Genomic DNA, 18909 nt, shown 5'->3' on the forward strand with positions numbered 1-18909 from the left:
TTATTAATAATACATTATTATTATTTATGGCTATTTGCTGGTGTGAAAAACCCTGGGAGGGCCTGGGCATCAGTACTGGGATGACCAAGCAGAAGGAATGACCAGAGGGAGAACTTCCAAAGAGGGATTCTTCCAAGGTCCCCCATGTGGGCCATGCCAGGAGCTTGAACAAGGAAGCCTTCCAGGACAGTTCTTGCTTTGCAGCCCTGGGAGACTGTAAGCTCCAAGTGCAGCTTTTAGTGCTGGACCGCATCCCAGTCACCTTCCTGAATTCCATCTTCTCCCAGCTGCAGAGGAGGAAGGTGTGGCTAGAGTGCACGCTAGGCCACTGCCCTGCCTGGGTTTGAATCTTGGTTTCTTCTTCACTTCTGCTCCGAGCTGTGACTTTGGACAAATTATTTCCCCGGGCCTCAGTTTCTTCATCTGTGGAATGGAGCTATAATAGTACCTATATTATATGAATTGCTGGAAGGTTGAGATAATACATTAAAACACTTGACACGCTAAACTTTCACAAACAGTAGATGACATATCTAAAAGCCAGTCTTATGTATTTTGGTTCATGTCATTCCCAAAGTGCCTTTTCTCTGCCTCTCAAACCTTCCCACTCTTCAGTCAACAAATGCCTAAAATGCAACAAATACGTGGAGGCCGCAGAGAGTAGTAGGTCAGATAAGCGTGGACTTGGGAGCCAGCCATACTAGGCGTGAATCTTGGTTCCTATAACCTTAGACAAATTACTTCATCCCTCAGTTTCTTCATCAGTAAATAGGGACACAATAGTACTAGCCTCATAAGGTCATCATGAGGATATGAGGATTAAATGAGCTAATGTTTGTAAAGCACTCATAACACTGCCTGGCATGTAGTAGGTGCTTTACGAGTGCATGCTGAAAATTTTTCTATAATCTGTCAAAGTATAGCACACGGCACAATTTCATTGTTAGCTGTTTCCATGTGGGTCTTATTTGCACTCCACCTGCTATGAAGGGTAGAAAACACATTCAACCCATCTTTGACCCTAGCCCACTGCCTGATTCATGTTTGGTGCTCAATAAAGTGGCTAGATTGAAATAAACCAGGAAAAGGGGCATGGGCACCAGAGAGCTGTCCAGATAAAGCAGATACTGAAACTGTGATTGGGTGTAGGGCAGGCACAGGCAGTAACTCTTCTCTTCCTGGAGTGTTTGATCGGCCTAGAATTTGCTTCACTGTGGTTGGTCCAGGAAGCACTGGCCAGAGGCTGTGAGAAACTAGAAGAAGGTGGGACAAAAGGCCGTGTGTTAGATAAAGAGCGTGGCTTTCGAACCAGCGGTCAGAACCCGTGTCGTTATGGAGATCAGTGTCCATGGAAATGAGATAGAAACAACCACCATTTACTGAGCACCTTCCAGGTAGATAGGCACCAGCTAAGTATTTACTACGTCCATTTACAGATGGGGCTGAGCGAGGTTAAGCGAGATACAAAGCGAATAAAATGGAAGAGTGAAGATTGTAACACAGGTGTGTGAATCACACCCTGCGTATGGATGGGAAAGTGTGACCTGGCCGAGCCAAGCGCGATTCAAATGATAAAAGACCATTTGATTACAACGAAGGGCTTATGAATAACGGCAATACGACCACACTCCGGCCAGCGGGCACAACCGGGAACGGTCCGAAGGTCCCACCTCCCTTCGGCGCTTACGTGCGCTCCGTGACTACCGCGGCGGACACGGGGCCGACGACGGAGGCCGCATGCGCCCTGGCGTTCTGGAGGGCGCCCCCTCCCCCTGGCGGCTGCAGCGTCCGCACGGGGCGCATGCGTACATCCGGCGGGCGGAGGACGGCCCCGAGCCAGTGGAAAGATTTGGCTGAGCAAGTGAGCGGGAGCGGGCCGGTGGAGCGCGAGCGCGCAGGCGCGGCCGGGGTAAGGCCGCGACTCCGGAATCTCGGTGAGCCCCAGTCTGCGCCGCACCCCGAGCCGCAGCCATGGCCGCCTACAAGCTGGTGCTGATCCGGCACGGCGAGAGCGCGTGGAACCTGGAGAATCGCTTCAGCGGCTGGTACGACGCCGACCTGAGCCCGGCCGGGCACGAGGAGGCGAAGCGCGGTGGGCAGGCGCTGCGAGGTGCGGAGAGGGCCGGGGCAGTGGGTGGGGGCTGCGAAGGCTCGGGCAGGCGCCGCTGGGTGAGGGCCACTTGGCCGCCCCCGCGCCCCCTCGGTGAGCCCCTTCTCTCCAAAAGTTTATTTTACAGTTGAAAAAATGGGCCCAGGGTGGGGGACCGACTTGCTCAAGGTCACCCAGCGGAGTGTGAGGGGCAGTGCCAGGAAGAGGACCCGGGCGGTAGCTCCGCAGCTGCGCTCTCCACGACACAGCCTTGAGAAAGTCCCCTTTTTCCTAGTCCGAGCACTTAGTAACTCGGGGACGGGTTGCTAAATGGGATGCCCGGTGTCTTCCAGCAGCTATAACCAAGTCTACTCAAGAGGATGCTGGGGATCTTGGTGAAGCGGCAGGCCACATGCTTCTCCCCGCTGCGGGGGAGTGACGCGGCCCCCGGGGCCGGGGAGGGGCGGGGGACGACCAGCAGGCTCTAGGTACAAAGACATCCACGTGCTTGTGTAGAATGCTGTTTACCAGCATTCCGCAAATCCTGTGTCCAAAATGCGTCCACAAATGTAATTGAGTAAATGAATGATTTGAGTAGATCCTCTTCACAGCCCTATAAATTATACAGGTTTTATTCCCCTCCTTCCCATCCCTCCCTGGCCCTCTTTTCTAGTTGGGAAAGTGAGGATTGGAAAGATGACTTGTCCAAGGTCACATCTTATTCCTAGTCTGCCACCCTGGCCTCTGTTCTGGGGTTGAGTACCGGGTAAGTGCGAGGAACTGGTAGGCTGTTTGGGCAAAGGTGGAAGTGGCAATGAGATAAGCTGGCTTACCCAGGCTTGCCCCCGCTGGCAGACAGCTCTTTGTGATTTTGAAGCGCTAATAAGGAAGCATTCCCTGCTGCCAGCAATTCAAAGCGTCTCTGGACCGAGGAGGTGCTTCCACCAATCCTTCCCTGCTCCCTTTTAACCTCTGGACAAAGCAGCAGCCATTAAAAAGGGTCACTGATTCCTGGCTGATGTGAATCAGGTATTTGGCCCCAGTTTGCTCTCTCTAGCTTCTTGCCTTCACTGTAGATCCTTTAGAAATGAAGCAAAGGTTCGGAAAGTATGGGAAATGTAATCCTGCTGGGGATGTGTGTGAATACTTTGGGATGGCCTGGTGTGACCTCATACCGGTTAGGAGAGGCCAGGATAGGGAAAGTGCTGGTAAAGGAGGCCATTTTCTCTCCTGCTGTCTGGCAGGAAGAACTGTATGGGTCTGTGGTGGTTTGCTGATGACTAGCCTAGGACAAAGCAAATTGCAGCTGTCCTCTAAAGACTGATCAAATGCCTTAACTTGTAATATCTTAAAATAACAGACCCTATTTCAGTTTTTAAGTAAATGTTAGTAGCATTAGTTTCAAAAGAGATCCCATTTAAAATTTTAATAACTGTTTAGGGGCATCACAGATGATTCAATAAAAAGTGAAAGACCAAAAGCAAAAACTGAATGATGAAGACCATATGAATAATCTAATACTGTAAAAGACCTAAAATAACATTAAATTCACCAGGGCTTTAAGTATTATAGGGTTTATAAAATCTTGAATGATTTCAGGAGGAAGCTACCAAGAACTGAGTTTTCCCATGCCGTCTTGCTCCTGGGGGGCGGATGGAGTCCACACTGCACAACACCAGCTAACCCCATCCCTGGGAGTGGCCTAGACTATGCTTTTGTTTGATGGCCAAGTTGAAGGAAGAGGATTTAGAGTTCTCTGTTAAGAGTTGTAAGGGGAACTGCTCTTTTCCTCAGGGACTGACCTGTGTATCCGATGTGCAGCACTCCATTGCAAGTGGAAAATGCAGTGAAACAACCAATAGCTTTTCAGCATGGGAGCTGAGGCTTGCACTGTGGATACTCAATTCCCAGTGACTCCCTTTTATTGGGGAGCCATTCCTCCCCATAAGATTAGGGAGGGGATGGTAAGTGAGTCTACTCGCACTTGTCAGTGAGCCTTAGTGATGAAATCTGTGTCTTTTCCCTTGTGGGTTGTGGTGAGTTTCTTGGTGATTAATTCTCCCTTCCCCCATCAGTGTAGTTCCTACTGGCCTTATTCTCAGTTGAACGGCTGGCAGGAAAATTCACTTCACATTTCATTAGTTACTGTTGGCCATCTCAACATGAGGCAATGTGCAGGAAAGTTTGTGCTGAATTTCAAAGAGGGCCTTGTAGCCTCATGGAAGAAAACAGGAATGTTTTCCTGGTCCACTACTTAAGGAAAGGGCCATCTCCCCATTAAAGTGGGAGGGAGAATAATCGTTTGTGAAACATGAAGACAAATAGTTGTAACTTACTGGTTGGGCCAATATAACTTGATACCACCCCTCAGTAACCGCTGTGTATGGAGGAGAGGTCCATTTACAAATGCATCAGACAGTGCACAGCATTTGCTCTTTCTCCAATGAGTGGCTTCTCTTAAACTTGGTTTAACAATTGACGTAGGTAGATTATATTCCCTGGATAGTGAGGTAATTTGACAATAGCAGAAAGGAACTGTGGATGAAGAGGTTGTGATGTGATTTCCATACTCTAGGGAAGGTATAATTTCATGCAACAAACTAGTTTTATCAGCATCCTCTAAGAGCTCTTGCTGTGTCCTGATTGTTGAGAGTTCAAAATCCCATTTCTCCTAGACCAGAGGTTAGAGAGGACTGAAGTATGTTAATAATTATCAATCAGAAATGACAGTTCTAACTAAAATACAAACATCAGGATCCTTAGAAATTAGCAAACTATGGAGATAGCTAGAGGTGGTGGTTATGAGTTAGATTTTTTTAAAATAAATTTATTGATGTATTTATTTATTTTTGGCTGCGTTGAGTCTTTGTTGCTGGGCTCGGGCTTTATTTAGTTGTGGCGAGCGGGGGCTAACTTTTTGCTGCGGTGCACAGGCTTCTCTTGTTGCAGAGCACGGGCTCTAGGCGCACGGGCTTCAGTAGTTGCAGCACGTGGGCTTTGCAGTTGCGGCTCGCGGGCTTTAGAGTGCAGGTTTGGTAGTTGTAGCTCGTGGGCTTAGCTGCTCCGCTGCATGTGGGATGTTCCCAGACGAGGGCTCGAACCCGTTTCCCCTGCCTTGGCAGGTGGATTCTTTTTTTTTGGCAGGTGGATTCTTAACCACCGCGCCACCAGGGAAGTCCCCTGTGAGTTAGATTTTAGAGTCATACAACCTGGGTTTTAACCTCTTTTGTGTAATAGCTGTGAGCTCGGATAGTTTGCTTAACTCCTCTAGTTTCTATTTTCACCTGGTGAGATGGGTTGTAATGATGTAACCTTACAGGATTGTTATGAAGACTAAATAAAACACATACAAAGTACTCAGTCCAGTGCCTGACAGATGGTAAGCTCTCTATAAGTACTAGCTATTATATTTATTAAGAGATTCCAAGTTTTTTGAATCTTTACCTTGAAAGAATTAAAGCAAATAAATTCTTAAAGTGTGCTTAAGCACAGCACTCTGGGGATTAGGAAAAGTAGCCCAGATCTCAGGTTAGCTGGTTGACAGTACATTTGGGCCTTGGGTTAGATGAATTATTGGGGAACCACTGGGAAGTATATTGTCAACTGCAACATAAATCAACAAATTTTATCTTCCCCGAAGGCAGAATATTGTTTTTCCTGCTAGGGTGTACAAAATAAAATATTTAGCCAAATAATTTTCATTTGGGTTGTCTGTACGTGATGAAATTTATATGTAAGAAAATTCTGGCTCTAGGGAATTCCCTGGTGGTCCACTGGTTACAGCTCTCACTGCCGAGGGTCCGGGTTGAATCCCTGGTTGGGGAACTAAGATCCCACAAGCCACATGGTGCGGCCAAAAAGAAAGAAAGAGAATTCTTGCTCTAGAGTGGACCTGATTAGCTTATCACTTTGAACTTATAATTTCCAGATGCCGGCTATGAGTTTGACATCTGCTTCACCTCAGTGCAGAAGAGAGCAATTCGGACCCTCTGGACAGTGCTGGATGCCATTGACCAGATGTGGCTGCCAGTGGTGAGGACTTGGCGCCTTAATGAGCGACACTATGGGGGTCTGACTGGCCTCAATAAGGCAGAAACTGCTGCCAAGCACGGTGAGGCCCAGGTAAAGATCTGGAGGCGCTCCTATGATGTCCCACCACCTCCGATGGAGCCCGACCATCCCTTCTATAGCAACATCAGTAAGGTATGGACAAATGGAGGTTTGGCTCGCTCCACCCAGGACCAGGGTGTTAGAATCTGGGCTTCACTGTTTTAGCTTTTATTAGGGTCTGCCTAGACCCACTGAGTTTCTAATTTATGATAAAATAGTTACTTTTTTCTTTTCTTTCTTTTTTTTTTTTTTTTTTTTTGGCTGTGGGGTTTGTGGGATCTTAGTTCCCCAGCCAGGGATCAAACCTGGGCCCTCGGCAGTGAAAGCACAGAGTCCCAACCACTGGACCACCAGGGAATTCCCTAAAATAGTTAATTGTAATCCCCTTTCTCCAAGGAATGACCTCCACTTGTTAAAAGATTTAGTTAAGAGTTTATGTTGTTTATCTAAAAAGAATATACCTTTTTCACATCTACTGCCATGTTTTAAAAAAACCCATCCATAGCTGATAGGGCCTTCCTAAGCCAATTGCAAGATAAAGTGAATTGGTTAGAGCCTTGTAGCCTTTTTTTTTCTCCTTTCCTAAGTTATGTTTCTTTTGAACTGTCAGTCTTCCCTATGGAGGGTAATGGGGGAGGGAGGGGCAGGATAATAATTATCCCCTTTCCCAAGCTCTCAGTGCCCTGGTGAGAGACTTTCACCCATCACTTTGATCCTTCAGGGGATGAGGAATAGGCAGAATGGATGCAACTGGTAATAACTGATACGCTTGGATTTTTTGTTGTTTAGGATCGTAGGTATGCAGACCTCACTGAAGATCAGCTGCCCTCCTGTGAGAGTCTGAAGGACACTATTGCAAGAGCTCTGCCCTTTTGGAATGAAGAAATAGTTCCCCAGATCAAGGAGGGGAAACGAGTACTGATTGCAGCCCATGGCAACAGCCTTCGGGGCATCGTCAAGCATCTGGAGGGTATGTACGTTTTTCAGAGGGGCCCTCAAAGAGGGCTAAAGCAGAACTGTCACTAATCTGGACTTATTTAGTACGAAGGAGACCTTCAGGAAAGGGCTGGACATGTTGCTAGCCTTAGAGACAGTCCAGATTGTCTCCTAGTAGAGACACACTCTCTATCCTTGTCTCTCAAAGCATCCTCTGCAGAAGCAGAGGCGGCCGGACCCCACTGGGTGCTTATTACACATGCAGAACCTCAGGCCCCACTTCAGACCTGATGGAGAAGATGCATCTATCACCCAGGTAATTCAGATACACATGGAAGTTTGAGATGCCTACCTCTAGACTAGGATTACCGGTCGAAACTGCTGATAAAAATCCTTCTTAATCACAACCTGGTTCAACTCCACAGATGAATCTCAATTTGCATCTTAAATTGTTTCACCCAAGGGCCTAGAGGCCCAGATGTGCTGAGTTTTGGCAGCCTGGATGGACTACATAGGACATTTGAGATATGTATAGTCCTGCTTTACTATGGGCTTCCAGATCTCACTTTGGGAGACATACCTTTCATCCTTTTTTCTTGCTTTTCAGTGACTGAGAAATAACTTACGGGGGCATTCCTTGGGTGAGCGATCTACTATAACACAGATCATTACTGCTATGACAAATACCAGAAAGGTTGTCTTGTTTTAATTCCTACGAAAGTCCTTGGAGGACCTGTTTCCCAACCTGGAGAATGAATAGCAACGCTGGAGAGGTCTGTGGATTCATATCTTGCTTGACTGATCATAGCGGGGTGTATTTTCAGGTCTCTCCGAGGAGGCTATCATGGAGCTGAACCTGCCGACTGGCATTCCCATTGTCTACGAATTGGACAAGAACTTGAAGCCCATCAAGCCAGTGCAGTTCCTGGGTGATGAAGAGACCGTGCGTAAAGCCATGGAGGCTGTGGCTGCCCAGGGCAAGGCCAAGAAGTGAGGTCGAGCAGCAGATTACCTTCCCAAGGATTACCCTTCCTCCCAAGCCCATCCATTCCTCTGCACCTCTCCCCTGCACACGTCACACTGACGACATCTGTTAGGCATCTTAAGCTGTAGCTGCGGATGGGGAGCAGTGGCTCCCAATTTCATTTTAGCCATTTTCTCTCTTGCACCCACTCCCTTCATACAGTCTAGTCAGAATGGCACCTCTGGGACATGGTCCTCAGTCCAAGCCAAGGGAAGACTTATCCAAGAGCGTTGAGAGGTAGTAACTGGGGCGGGGCGTTGCTAATGGTTTGTTTATTACTAAGGACCTGCTTGAGTAGGGGATAGGGAGGAACCATGCCAAGGTGTGACCAATGAGGAGAAGCAAGAGTGCCTATTTGTGTTCCCAGAGGCTAGCTGGGCACTGTTCTTTTCAGGTGACTGGGGGCTCTAGTCATTCCAGTGGAAGATGAATGTAACCTGCATGGTGATTCAATCAAACACTTCCTCCCTGACTCCAAAAGATTGGGATCAATCCTGAATGTTTATGTGTTGCATTTACTTTTACAAAAGAAAAATTTATATGTATATATAAATAAATTAAAAAAAAACCCTTCTGGGGTTTCTAGTGGCGGTTGAAATATTCCCACATGTGGTCATCAGAAAATGAGCCATTCCTTACACCGTCATGGGATAAGCTTCTTGACTCCTAAGGTGTAGGAGCTCATCCTGCTGTGTGTTTTAGAATCCCTCCCCCGCCTTATTGTTTTATGGCAGCGGAATGCCTCTTGATCACATCCAAGTGTGTCTTTCACTGTGCCTGATTTCTGAATCATGTTCCAGTTGCTTGGCCCACCACTTAGGCCCAGTACTCCTTTGAGCATAACTGTAGTAGATCTTTTTTCCAGGTCAGTATGATAAAGGAGTGATGTGCAATATTTTCTGTGTCATGTGTGGTATGTCTTATCTGAGGAAATCAACTCAAACATTCAACTTGAAATGTCTCTCATTACCCAAGTCCTTGTATGACAGATTAAGAGCTTTTAGGACAACCAGTCACAACTTTACATAGCCTGGTCCAAGTATCATGTATCTCATTGGGTTTTCAGTGTTGGAGAGCTGAACTCTGTATTCCTGTTGCCTCTCTACAGCTCTTGCTCAGTGGTGCTGGTTACCGAACACTGGAAAATCAAATTCTGAAACTATTATGCCCTCTTTAGAGTAAGGTAAATGCTTGTTTACTAGACTTAAAAAAGCCAACCCTTTTTTTGTTAGTAACTTTTAAACTTGATTCACACCTTTCTTTTTGGCCCCTAAAATTTTAACCCTATCAGTCAACTAATTAACATCCTCAAAAGTTACACATGCAGGAGAAAAGGGATACACAGTCATCCCTTGGTCTCTGCAGTGGGGGACTGGTTCCAGGACTCCTGTGGATACCAGAACTAACAGAAGCTAAAGTGCCTTATGTAAAACTAAGTAGTACAGTTGGCCCTCCGTATTCACAGGTTTCACATCCATGAATAGGGAGGGCCGACTAATTATATACGTAATAGGGAAGGGGCACTACTCACGTTTACCTTTTCTCTAAGGCCTTTGAAAAGATCACTGGAACATGAGAAAGCCCATAATGCCTTTCTCTTCTAGTAGGAGCAAGCAACACCATCTATAAAGCTCTTATGGAGTGCCTCTATGCTAGCCATTGGGTGAGTACGTTACCTACATAATCTCCAATCTTGACAACCTCTGAAAGGGCTGGCATCCCTAGTTTACAGAAGGGGAAACATGCTGAAAACGATAACAGAAACTTGCCAGAAGGTACACTACTAAGTACTGGAACCCAGATGAATGTTACTGCAGCTAAATCAAAGATTCTTATTCTAAAATTTAAGTACTTTTAAGCATCTTGCTTTTCAAGTTTAGTTTTTTATTTGATCTACACATTAATCCTAGGAAGACCTTTAGTAATTTAAGTCTCCAGTAGCCTGGTGGGATGTTAGTTTACTTAGCTTGTACTAAATCTTAGACCAGAAGTTGGTAATTTTGTTTGATCAAGTGCTCTTCACCCAAATCAGGCTGGATCAGCTTTGATTACTACTACTCTATGTCCTGACATCACTTGAGTTTACAGCAGTCTCCATTCCTTGCAACTTAGACTCCTGGCTAGAACTCCTGCCTTATGGGCAGGAAAATAACAGAAAGCCATCCTCATTTACCATTATGGCTAGGAGGCCAACAACTACTATCCCTCCAAGACAGTGTTTCTTAGCCAGAGTAGCACATCAGAATCACCTGTGGAGCTGAACAAACCCTTAACACCCACAGGTTCAACCATGAGATTTGTGAGCAGAGCTAGGGCACCTGCAGTCTTTTTTTCCCCCTGCACTCCCCCTGCTACCCCTTTACCACTTACAGGCAATTTTGAAGTTCACCTAACCCAGGCTGAGAACCACTTTTCCAAGGCACAGAAAGTATATCCTCCCTGTCTCTAGATTAACAAATATCACCATGACTACATATCAATCACTGTTTGGGCATAGCTATTCAGTCAGCTATGAGTACACTCAAAAAAATTTTATTGAGCATTTGCTACGTGTTAATCACAGTACCAGGTACTGGAGATTTGAAGATAGAGAAGACAGCATGCTGCCCTTAAAGCTAAGGTAAGTAGGGGAGACACGCACACAACTAACAAACATGTAATACAATATTGCGTGGTTAAGGGTGAGAAAAATCTAACCGGGTTCGCAGCAAATCAGAAGGCCATTACCCAGTTGTTTCAAATGTTCTTCTTTATGACACTTTTTAAAATTACTGTTTGAAATTATAACATTTCCGTATTTGTTTACTTTTCATTTGTCTCCCCTCCCACCAATGGTCCCCCCCCCACTAGAAATGTAAGCTCCACAAGGAAAGGATTCTATCATGTTCACTGCTTTACTCCCTAGTTCCTGGAGCAGTGGTGGGCAGAGGAGTTGCTCGAATATATTTATATAATGAATGAATGATGTCCAACAAGCACATATAATTAACCAGTGTCAATTTGGAGAGCCTCTAATTGCATGCCTGAGGTTTCTGTTCAATACTTGGAAGAATGAGGCACCATGGTACAGAAGGAAGGGCCCAAGCTTTACAGTAAAACAGATCTGAGTTTGAACACTGTTCTGCCTCTTGATGTCTGTGAGATTTATTAATTTTTCTAAGCCTTAGTTTACTTATCTGTAACATGTGGAAATAATTGCTACTTTTCCGGGTCACTGTGAAGTTCAGAGATAACGTAAGTAAAATGGCTAACACTGTTGAGAAAATCAATCGGTAGCATCTTTCTGCAAGGCAATAAGGGAGAATCTCACCAAAAATTTACATGTGCATATTCTTTTACTCAGCATTATACTGCTAGGAATCTGTTTTGCAAAAGAATCATAGGCATGCACAAAGATATATGGTATAGGGATTTTCCCTGCAGCACTGTCTGTAAAAGAAAAAAAGTTTAAAAATATCTATCAATAGGAGACTGACTATATCAATACAAACTACACTGAAGTATCTAGCATTAAGTCCTGGCATTTAGTAGATACCTGATAGAAGGCCATCAGTTATATAATAACAACAGTAATATATCACAGTAATATTGGCGTGTACTAACCACTTTTATACATTTCCTCGTAATAATCCTATGAGGTCATACTATTCCAGATGAGGAAACAGACTTAAAGAAATAAATAATTTGCTTAAGTATCAGTTCAACATCCTGATTGCTATAGTACAGCATATTATTATTTTGCAAAATGTCACCACTGGCGGAAACTGGAAAAAGTGCATAAGGGATCTCTGTATTATTTCTTAAAACTGCAATTACTTACAATTATGTCAATAAAAATTTCAATTAAAAAAAACAAAACAACGTATAACCCGGCTTAAGGCAATGAGAGGACACAAACCCAGGTGGGATGACTCTAAACCTTACCCCAACCATTCTCACTTCACAGAGAAGACATGGGCTCCCTAATAACATCTCAAGAAGTGACATAATTCATCTCTCCTTTCACTCTCTCTGCAACCTCCCCATGCTTAACCCTCATCCTTTGCTTGTCCTCAAGCTTGTGTGTACATTCCTGATTCTGCACTTTGCTTGGGCTTCTCTCTCTGCTCTGAATATCTTCACCTCACTTATCTTAGTTCTTTAATTCCTTTCACTTCATGTTACAAATCCTTTCCTGGCCACTTCACATGATAGTGTTCTGTACCTCTTTTCGATTCAGATTTAACATTTCCTGGAGTATCTACTGTATCAGTAATACTTTCTTTACCAAATTACTTTCAGAATTACTAACATGCTACCTGAATCACCACATGTGTCCCATCATTTTCACTATACCATAATCTCTCTAAATGAGGGAATGTATATAAAGTACTTAACCTAGTGCCTGACACATAACAAGTACTCAATAAGCAAAAGTATGTACATCAGAATATACAAAAAAGATTGGCAATTAGGCATTGTCTAGAGCAAGAAAGCATATAACACATGTCTGTTAATCGGTGCCACCAGGCAAGACCCTGCTCTAAATGTCATGACACTGTTTAGATTCTTTTCCCTACTCAATAGAAACCATAAAATTCTTTTCGTAAAAATGTTTTCTTTTTCACAGCAAAAAATACATATTTATAAGACTGTCAGAAAGAACAGGCTATTTCCACCATCATACAGTTGGTTTGCTGGTGCCTCCAAAAGAGAAATTTATCACTCAAGAGGATAAAATCCACCGAACGATTCACAGGAAAAATGTTTTGCCTATAGAGTAAGATTTTTCTAGAGGTGGCTGCTGGCCAGCCCCAGGTGCCTGAATGAAGACAACGGCACCCTGATGTCACTTTCACACATGTACTCTTGGAAAGAGCTTACTCCTATGCATGGGGTAAAGTGTGGCTTCTTAGGTCTGTAAGAATTCAGGCTGTACTCGGGCCACTTTCCGGAATTCTTTAGTGTGGGTCTTAGGGCACTGCATCTCGCACCAGCTGATGGGAACCATCTGGACACCTGGAAGGGAAAAGGTGGAGTTGGAGATGGGACCCCAAATATTTGCTTGAGACTCTTCTCTTTTCAGCTGGGTATGAACTGAAGTGTCACCAAGCTGCCTAGTGAACCTCACCTCATACAGGAAAAAAACCTTGTTTATGCCACTGATTTATGGAGTGAGCGCCTCTTTTCCTTAGATTATATAAGGAGAATCATTCTAATCTCAGTAGTAAGTATCTACACTAGTATTGCTTTTTAGATAATTAAAAAACAAGGGAAATGAGGGAAAACAATGGACTAATCCCAAACCCTAGCTCCCAGGTAAAGGTAAGCATGTGGAAGCATGGACAAACTCACCCGATTCACTGTGGGCCACCACCACTCCCAGCTCATTTTCAGCAGTGGTTAGGAGGTAGTTGGACTGTGCATCACCGAGGGAGATCTAGTCACATCACACTGGTAAAGGAAAACAGAGTTATAAGCCATCCCTCCCATAGCCACTTGAGTGGTTTCTCTACTTCCATTTCTTCTTTTGACAAAGGACCACAAGTCTGAGGGGAATAAAGGATACCACTTTGGCCAAGACAATGTCCCCTGGGCGGAAACTCTTATAAATTTCAACCTGTAAAGAAAGAACAGAAGTGTTAAGTGAAAGCTCTGAATCAGGTCTACATGAAACTATTAACACCCCTGGCAGAACGAGTCAACTTCTAATCTCAGAGGGTAGAAGTCATCACTACTCAAGTCAATCAACAACTTTTATTGTTTCTGTGGCATCATCACATAAATGAAAGATTTTGAACTCAGTAACCTAATCAGGAATCTGACTTGGACAAAAGTACTATAGTTGCTCTGAAAGGCTCCAGAGTAAGTCTGAGGAAACAGCAATGAATAAATACGTGGCTTCAAAGGCAAAGAGTAAACTAGCCCCTCTCTGGTCAACAAAGTGAACAAAAATGATATGAAGAGGAAAGGGACAGTGAAGTGAATTCCACACCTTCCAGAAGGGAACACCTTAAAATTCCTTGGACTCCACATTTCCATAGACTTTTCAAATTCACTGGAATAATTTAAAAGGATTGAGATTCCTAAAGCCATGAAAAAAAAAAAAGAACCAACCAACAAACCTTGTCTTTTTCAGTAGCTCGGACGTCTTCCTTGCTATAAAGAAAAAAGAATTAACAGAAAGGTTAATTATCTGTGAGAAAGAATTATCCTGCAGACTCCTGGCAGACAAAGAGCTACAACAGCAGAGAGAACAAGTCCTAATGGGGACCCAGCGGCCACCCAGAGGAGCAGGGTGAAGATGTATCCCTAGTCCTCTCCTGGAGGAGAAAACCACATTTCCCATTCTTGGATCACACAGAGCAGCAATATCAATACCTCCCACTACAGAAAAGTGGATCAGATTTAGCAGCGAAGGATAAGGAACTTCACTGCCTTAGGAGAGCTTGAACAGAAGCACCACAGAACAACACAGAATCCTGAGGGTGGAAAGAGCCTCAGATGTTAAATTATCTAGCTCACGAGAATTGTTTGTCCCTTCCCAAGAACCCATAGGAAAAAAATTTACCATTTCACCCACTACCCTTTTTATTGTTTTACAGTCCTTGGGTTTAACTGATTTTAAATTCAAGAAAGAAAGGTACTTCCTAAAATGCTTTCTACTTTGTTTGCTATGAATGATCCCTACAATGCTAATCTCCAGCTTAGCTCAACCCTTTTTGTTTTATTTAAAGCCCTATTTCATTAATATTTTCCTTTTGTCCTAACTCACATGTTTTAACGTTTTCTTTGGCTACTACCTGGGGAGAATCAAAGCACAAAGGAAGAGAGAAATGGGCAGGAATAGAGAATGTAATTGTTCCTAAAAATTCCAGGCTCCCATTCTATCCTAATCTCATTCCAGGTGCTGAGGCAAATATGAAGACAAAAATACTTCTTACCGGATAGTTCCTCGAAAAGAGTTCTTAAGTGGTGTGGACCCCACATATAAGATGTGTACTTTGGCAAAGCGTGAATTGATGCTAGAGACCTGTGCAATAGAGAAAAGAGCAGCACTAGAGTGAGTATTAGTCGTTGGCAGCTGAAGGAGGCGGGAATAAACTAGGATTTTGGTCCAAGCAACCCTACTAAGTATAGAATTTAAGACAAGTTAACTCCTACTTATCCCTGTATAAGTCATATTTGTAAAGTGGAATAAGAGCCACTCTGGCCACTTAATAGAGTTACTGTGGAAATCAAATAAGATGGAATAGGTTTTGAAAAATATACAAGTCTAACATAAATACACAAGGGTATTTATAGTATATAGCAAATCTAGCTAGACCTTTAACAGATCTTACTATGAGCCCTGTAGTGTGAACAGAATTTAAGTCTCCATTTCAGCTGCTGCATAATATTTAGATCACTGCCTCTCCAGTTATTTTCAAAATAACACATACATTCTCTCTCCCTTTCTGTTTTTTTTTTTAAATTTGGCCACGCTTCGCAGCTTGCGGGATCTTAGCTACCTGACCAGGGATTGAACCCACGCCCTCAGCAGTGAAAGCTCGGAGTCCTAACCACTGGATCGCCAGGGAATCCCCACATAGATTTTCTGCTGGAGAAATTTATAGAGAAAAACTAAGAGCTGCAAGTTAATTTAACTGGCAGAGAGTGGGGATGGGCAGGGAGTACTGATATGTTATAGTTACTGACCAGTATCGCATTAATGTGTACTTTCCCTCAAAGACTTTATCAAATCTTTTGTTTCTCTGCAGAGAGTTTTGCTTCAGTTGTTCAAAAATGGGCCTTCTGGGACTTCCCTGGTGGTGTAGTGGTTGAGACTCCGTGCTCCCAGTGCAGGGGGCCTGGGTTCAATCCCTGGTTGGGGAACTAGATGCCACATGCATGCTGCAACAAAGAGTTTGCATGCCACAACTAAGAAGCCCGCATGCTGCAACTAAGGAGCCCGTGAGCCACAACTAAGGAGCCTGCCTGCCACAACTAAGGAGCTAAGCCACAACTAAAGGGAGTCCTCGAGCTGCAACTAAGGAGCCCACCTGCTGCAACTAAGACCCGGCACAACCAAATAAATAAAAACAAAAAAAAAAAAAAAAAAAAAAAAAAAAAGGGCTTCCTTATCACCCTTTGGTGCCCCTGTCTCCCAGACAAAAGTAAAAAATTACAAACTCAGGGAATCAGCTCTGTGAAAGAACTATGCAAGCTTGAACTTGACCTCATTGATCATTATCCTAGAAATCTCTAGACCAGCATAGTCCAGTAAAACTTTCTGTGATGATAGAAATATTCTGTGTTGACCAATATGGCAGCCACCAACCACCTGTGGCTACTGAGCACTTGAAATGTACCTAGTGGAAGTGAGAAAATAAATTTTAAATTTTGTTTAATTTTAATTTATTTAAATTTAAATGGCCATATGTGGCTACTGGTTACCATATTGAACAGTGCAGCTCTACAATGATCATTATTTCAGCATTGGACAGTATCCTAAGCAGGGAGGTTAGGACCAACTTACCTTACAGGTTACAATAGCTCCCACATCTGGCAGTAATTGAGACTCTGTTTCTCTCATCACAGATATGACAGGAAGCTACAGAGAGAACAATAAAACATAAATATCCTTGCTAAGTCTTGGGTAAAAGTGTCTGTGGATTGAGAATAATATAGGAATGCCATGGGCCACAGTTGGGGTCACAAGGGCAGGTGGACTACAGATCCATTTGCAGTCCACAGCAGAAAGCCTTAGACATTTTAGGCTATAGGATGGCCAAGGGGCCACAGGAAGAAAGCTGCTAGAAGACATAATCTAACCATTTCAGACGAGTTCTAAGTTTTCTGGTGATTTTCTTAGAGCTTTTTGGCATACAACTATATTGCCTGTAATCATGGATAATGTGACTCTTTCCTCCAAAGTTATCTTTCTTTCTGTTTGTCATTTTATTGGACAGGCTAGAATTTCCAAATAAATGTTATATAATAGCATACATAATGGCACCTTGTTCACTATGCCTCAGCTCTCCTGGCCTTTTTTCAGTTTCATGAATTCACTAAATTTCTTCCCATCTCAGGATCTCTATTCAACCTGTTCTTTATGCTCACCCACTCAACTCTTATTTATCCTTTATTCAGGATAAATATAAATATTCAGGTTAAAGATTCAGGTTAAATGTCACTTCTGACTAGGGTGGGTTTGCCTATTACATGTTCTCATGGTACCCCGTAATATTCTTTCAGAGCAGGAATCACATTTGTAAGCATACATTCATTCGAGCATATATTTGCTTACAGTTTGTGTTTGTGCCCCCTGATAAGAGACCATGTGTATTTGGCTCATTACAACATCCCTAGAGGTCAGCACTGTGCCTGGCACATGAAAATGCTCCATAGATAGCTATATGTATAGCTATGAAATGAACAAACTTTCAAATCCTAAGGAAATTCCCAAATTGATCGAATAAAAAGTCTCTCATTTTATAGATGAGGAAGAATCTAAAACCAGAGGGTTTAAGTTTCTTATCTAAAGCAGAATCAAGGTTTAGTCAATACTGAAGTGTTCTAACTCTGAATCCTCTTTCTACTATGCTCTGTGTCTTTAAGCTGCTCCTTCAAGAACTGCTTATCTGATCCTGAGCTAATCGTGGATCAGCCTCTGGAACCAGGGAGAATAATATTAATCATGCATTCAACAAACATCTACTGAGCATTTATCTTGTGCTAGGCGCGGAAGTTATGGGAGTGAGGCCTGCTTTCATGAAGTCTACGGGAGAAGGGTCTAATGGGGAACTTATTGATATAACTGAGTGTTTAATTACATGCTGAGCTAAGTGCTTAGAAAGGGAAGAATACAGCTCTTTGTGAGTGTTCAACAAAACAGACAAAAACAAAACTTTTTTCGACTAGTGGCTAGGACAGCTTCTCTGAGAAAGTGATACTAGTGAGGCTATCTGAAGGGTAGGTAGGAATTGAATAGGCAAGGAAGAGAGGAGCGTGTTCCAGTCGGCGTGTGTACAAAGGCTCTGTGGCGCACTGGCGACACTGAAAGAAGCCAGTAGTACTAGATAGCAGAGGGTGAGGCGCGGGTAGCGGAGCGAGATAAAGTCGGAGAGGTAGGCGACATTCGGACAGGATTCAGCTCACTGCAGGGCTGAGCTCGCCTCCACTCTTCCCCCAACTTGCTTCCCCGAGTGTCAGCAACACAACCAAGCCGGACCAACAAAACTGTTCTGTGATGGCTAAGTGCCCGGCAGCGGGGACCACAGCTGTTAAAACTTAAGAGACCAACTTCTTTTACTGAACGAGGCACTGAAGACGCGCCCGCAGATCCCCTGCCTAAGAACTGCGAAATCAAAGGCAGCCTAAGAAAAAGGCAGAGACGGAGAAGAGGGGAAGCCGCCCGCTTTACCGCGCCGTTCTCGCTGCTCTTTATCAGGCAGCCAGCAAGCGACGAAAAGATGTAGCCATGCCGGGTGTAGGTGCCGCTGCCGGGGCTGCCCTCCTCCAAGTTACACAGACGTTCGCCTGCGGAAAAAACGCTGCATCAGCCACGGGTCCGCAGAAGCTGTTGGTCGTCGGGCCCTCCTGCCTCCGTCCCTGCCCAGGATTCGCTCTGGGCACCGCTGACTTACCGGGGATGCAGTACCTCACGGGTGGCGCCATGACTGCCCCTGTCCCAAGTCCGGAGGAAAATGAAGCCGACCTCTCATTGGCCAACATCCAGGTGCAGTTCCGCAGTAAGAAGCGTGCCAATTGGTGAGCTTTATCACGTGAC

General features: G+C 44.2%; 2 protein-coding genes across 2 annotated transcripts; one reads left to right on the forward strand and one right to left on the reverse strand.

The window, feature by feature from the left end:
- The first annotated feature begins 1844 nt into the window (after window positions 1–1844).
- PGAM1 (phosphoglycerate mutase 1) lies at window positions 1845–9054 on the forward strand. Its single transcript, XM_032608199.1, has 4 exons — window positions 1845–2110; window positions 6018–6292; window positions 6989–7169; window positions 7960–9054. The coding sequence occupies exons 1-4, from the start codon at window positions 1972–1974 to the stop codon at window positions 8127–8129; spliced, it is 765 nt and encodes a 254-aa protein (XP_032464090.1). The 5' UTR covers window positions 1845–1971; the 3' UTR covers window positions 8130–9054.
- A 2294-nt stretch (window positions 9055–11348) lies between these two features.
- On the reverse strand, window positions 11349–18821 carry EXOSC1 (exosome component 1). Its single transcript, XM_032608201.1, has 8 exons — window positions 18767–18821; window positions 18544–18659; window positions 16657–16731; window positions 15083–15171; window positions 14264–14297; window positions 13708–13758; window positions 13494–13578; window positions 11349–13157 (listed from the first exon to the last, which is right to left on the reverse strand). Exons 1-8 carry the CDS (start codon window positions 18795–18797, stop codon window positions 13051–13053), a joined length of 588 nt encoding a protein of 195 aa, XP_032464092.1. The 5' UTR covers window positions 18798–18821; the 3' UTR covers window positions 11349–13050.
- Between the last annotated feature and the right edge of the window lie 88 nt (window positions 18822–18909).

This window comes from Phocoena sinus, chromosome 16 (genome assembly GCF_008692025.1).
Source record: "Phocoena sinus isolate mPhoSin1 chromosome 16, mPhoSin1.pri, whole genome shotgun sequence".
Lineage (NCBI taxonomy): Eukaryota > Metazoa > Chordata > Mammalia > Artiodactyla > Phocoenidae > Phocoena > Phocoena sinus.

What these genes read in the sequence shown, in the direction of transcription:
- PGAM1 (XM_032608199.1), top strand. Translation starts at nt 1,972, where the DNA reads ATGGCCGCCTACAAGCTGGTGCTGATCCGGCACGGCGAGAGCGCGTGG. An exon ending in CGGTGGGCAGGCGCTGCGAG is followed by an intron (nt 2,111 to 6,017) that starts GTGCGGAGAGGG and finishes TATAATTTCCAG; the next exon opens with ATGCCGGCTATGAGTTTGAC. An exon ending in CATCGTCAAGCATCTGGAGG is followed by an intron (nt 7,170 to 7,959) that starts GTATGTACGTTT and finishes GTGTATTTTCAG; the next exon opens with GTCTCTCCGAGGAGGCTATC.
- EXOSC1 (XM_032608201.1), bottom strand. Translation starts at nt 18,797, where the DNA reads ATGGCGCCACCCGTGAGGTACTGCATCCCCG. An exon ending in CGTGAGGTACTGCATCCCCG is followed by an intron (nt 18,660 to 18,766) that starts GTAAGTCAGCGG and finishes TTTTTTCCGCAG; the next exon opens with GCGAACGTCTGTGTAACTTG. An exon ending in AGAGCAGCGAGAACGGCGCG is followed by an intron (nt 16,732 to 18,543) that starts GTAAAGCGGGCG and finishes TTCTCTCTGTAG; the next exon opens with CTTCCTGTCATATCTGTGAT.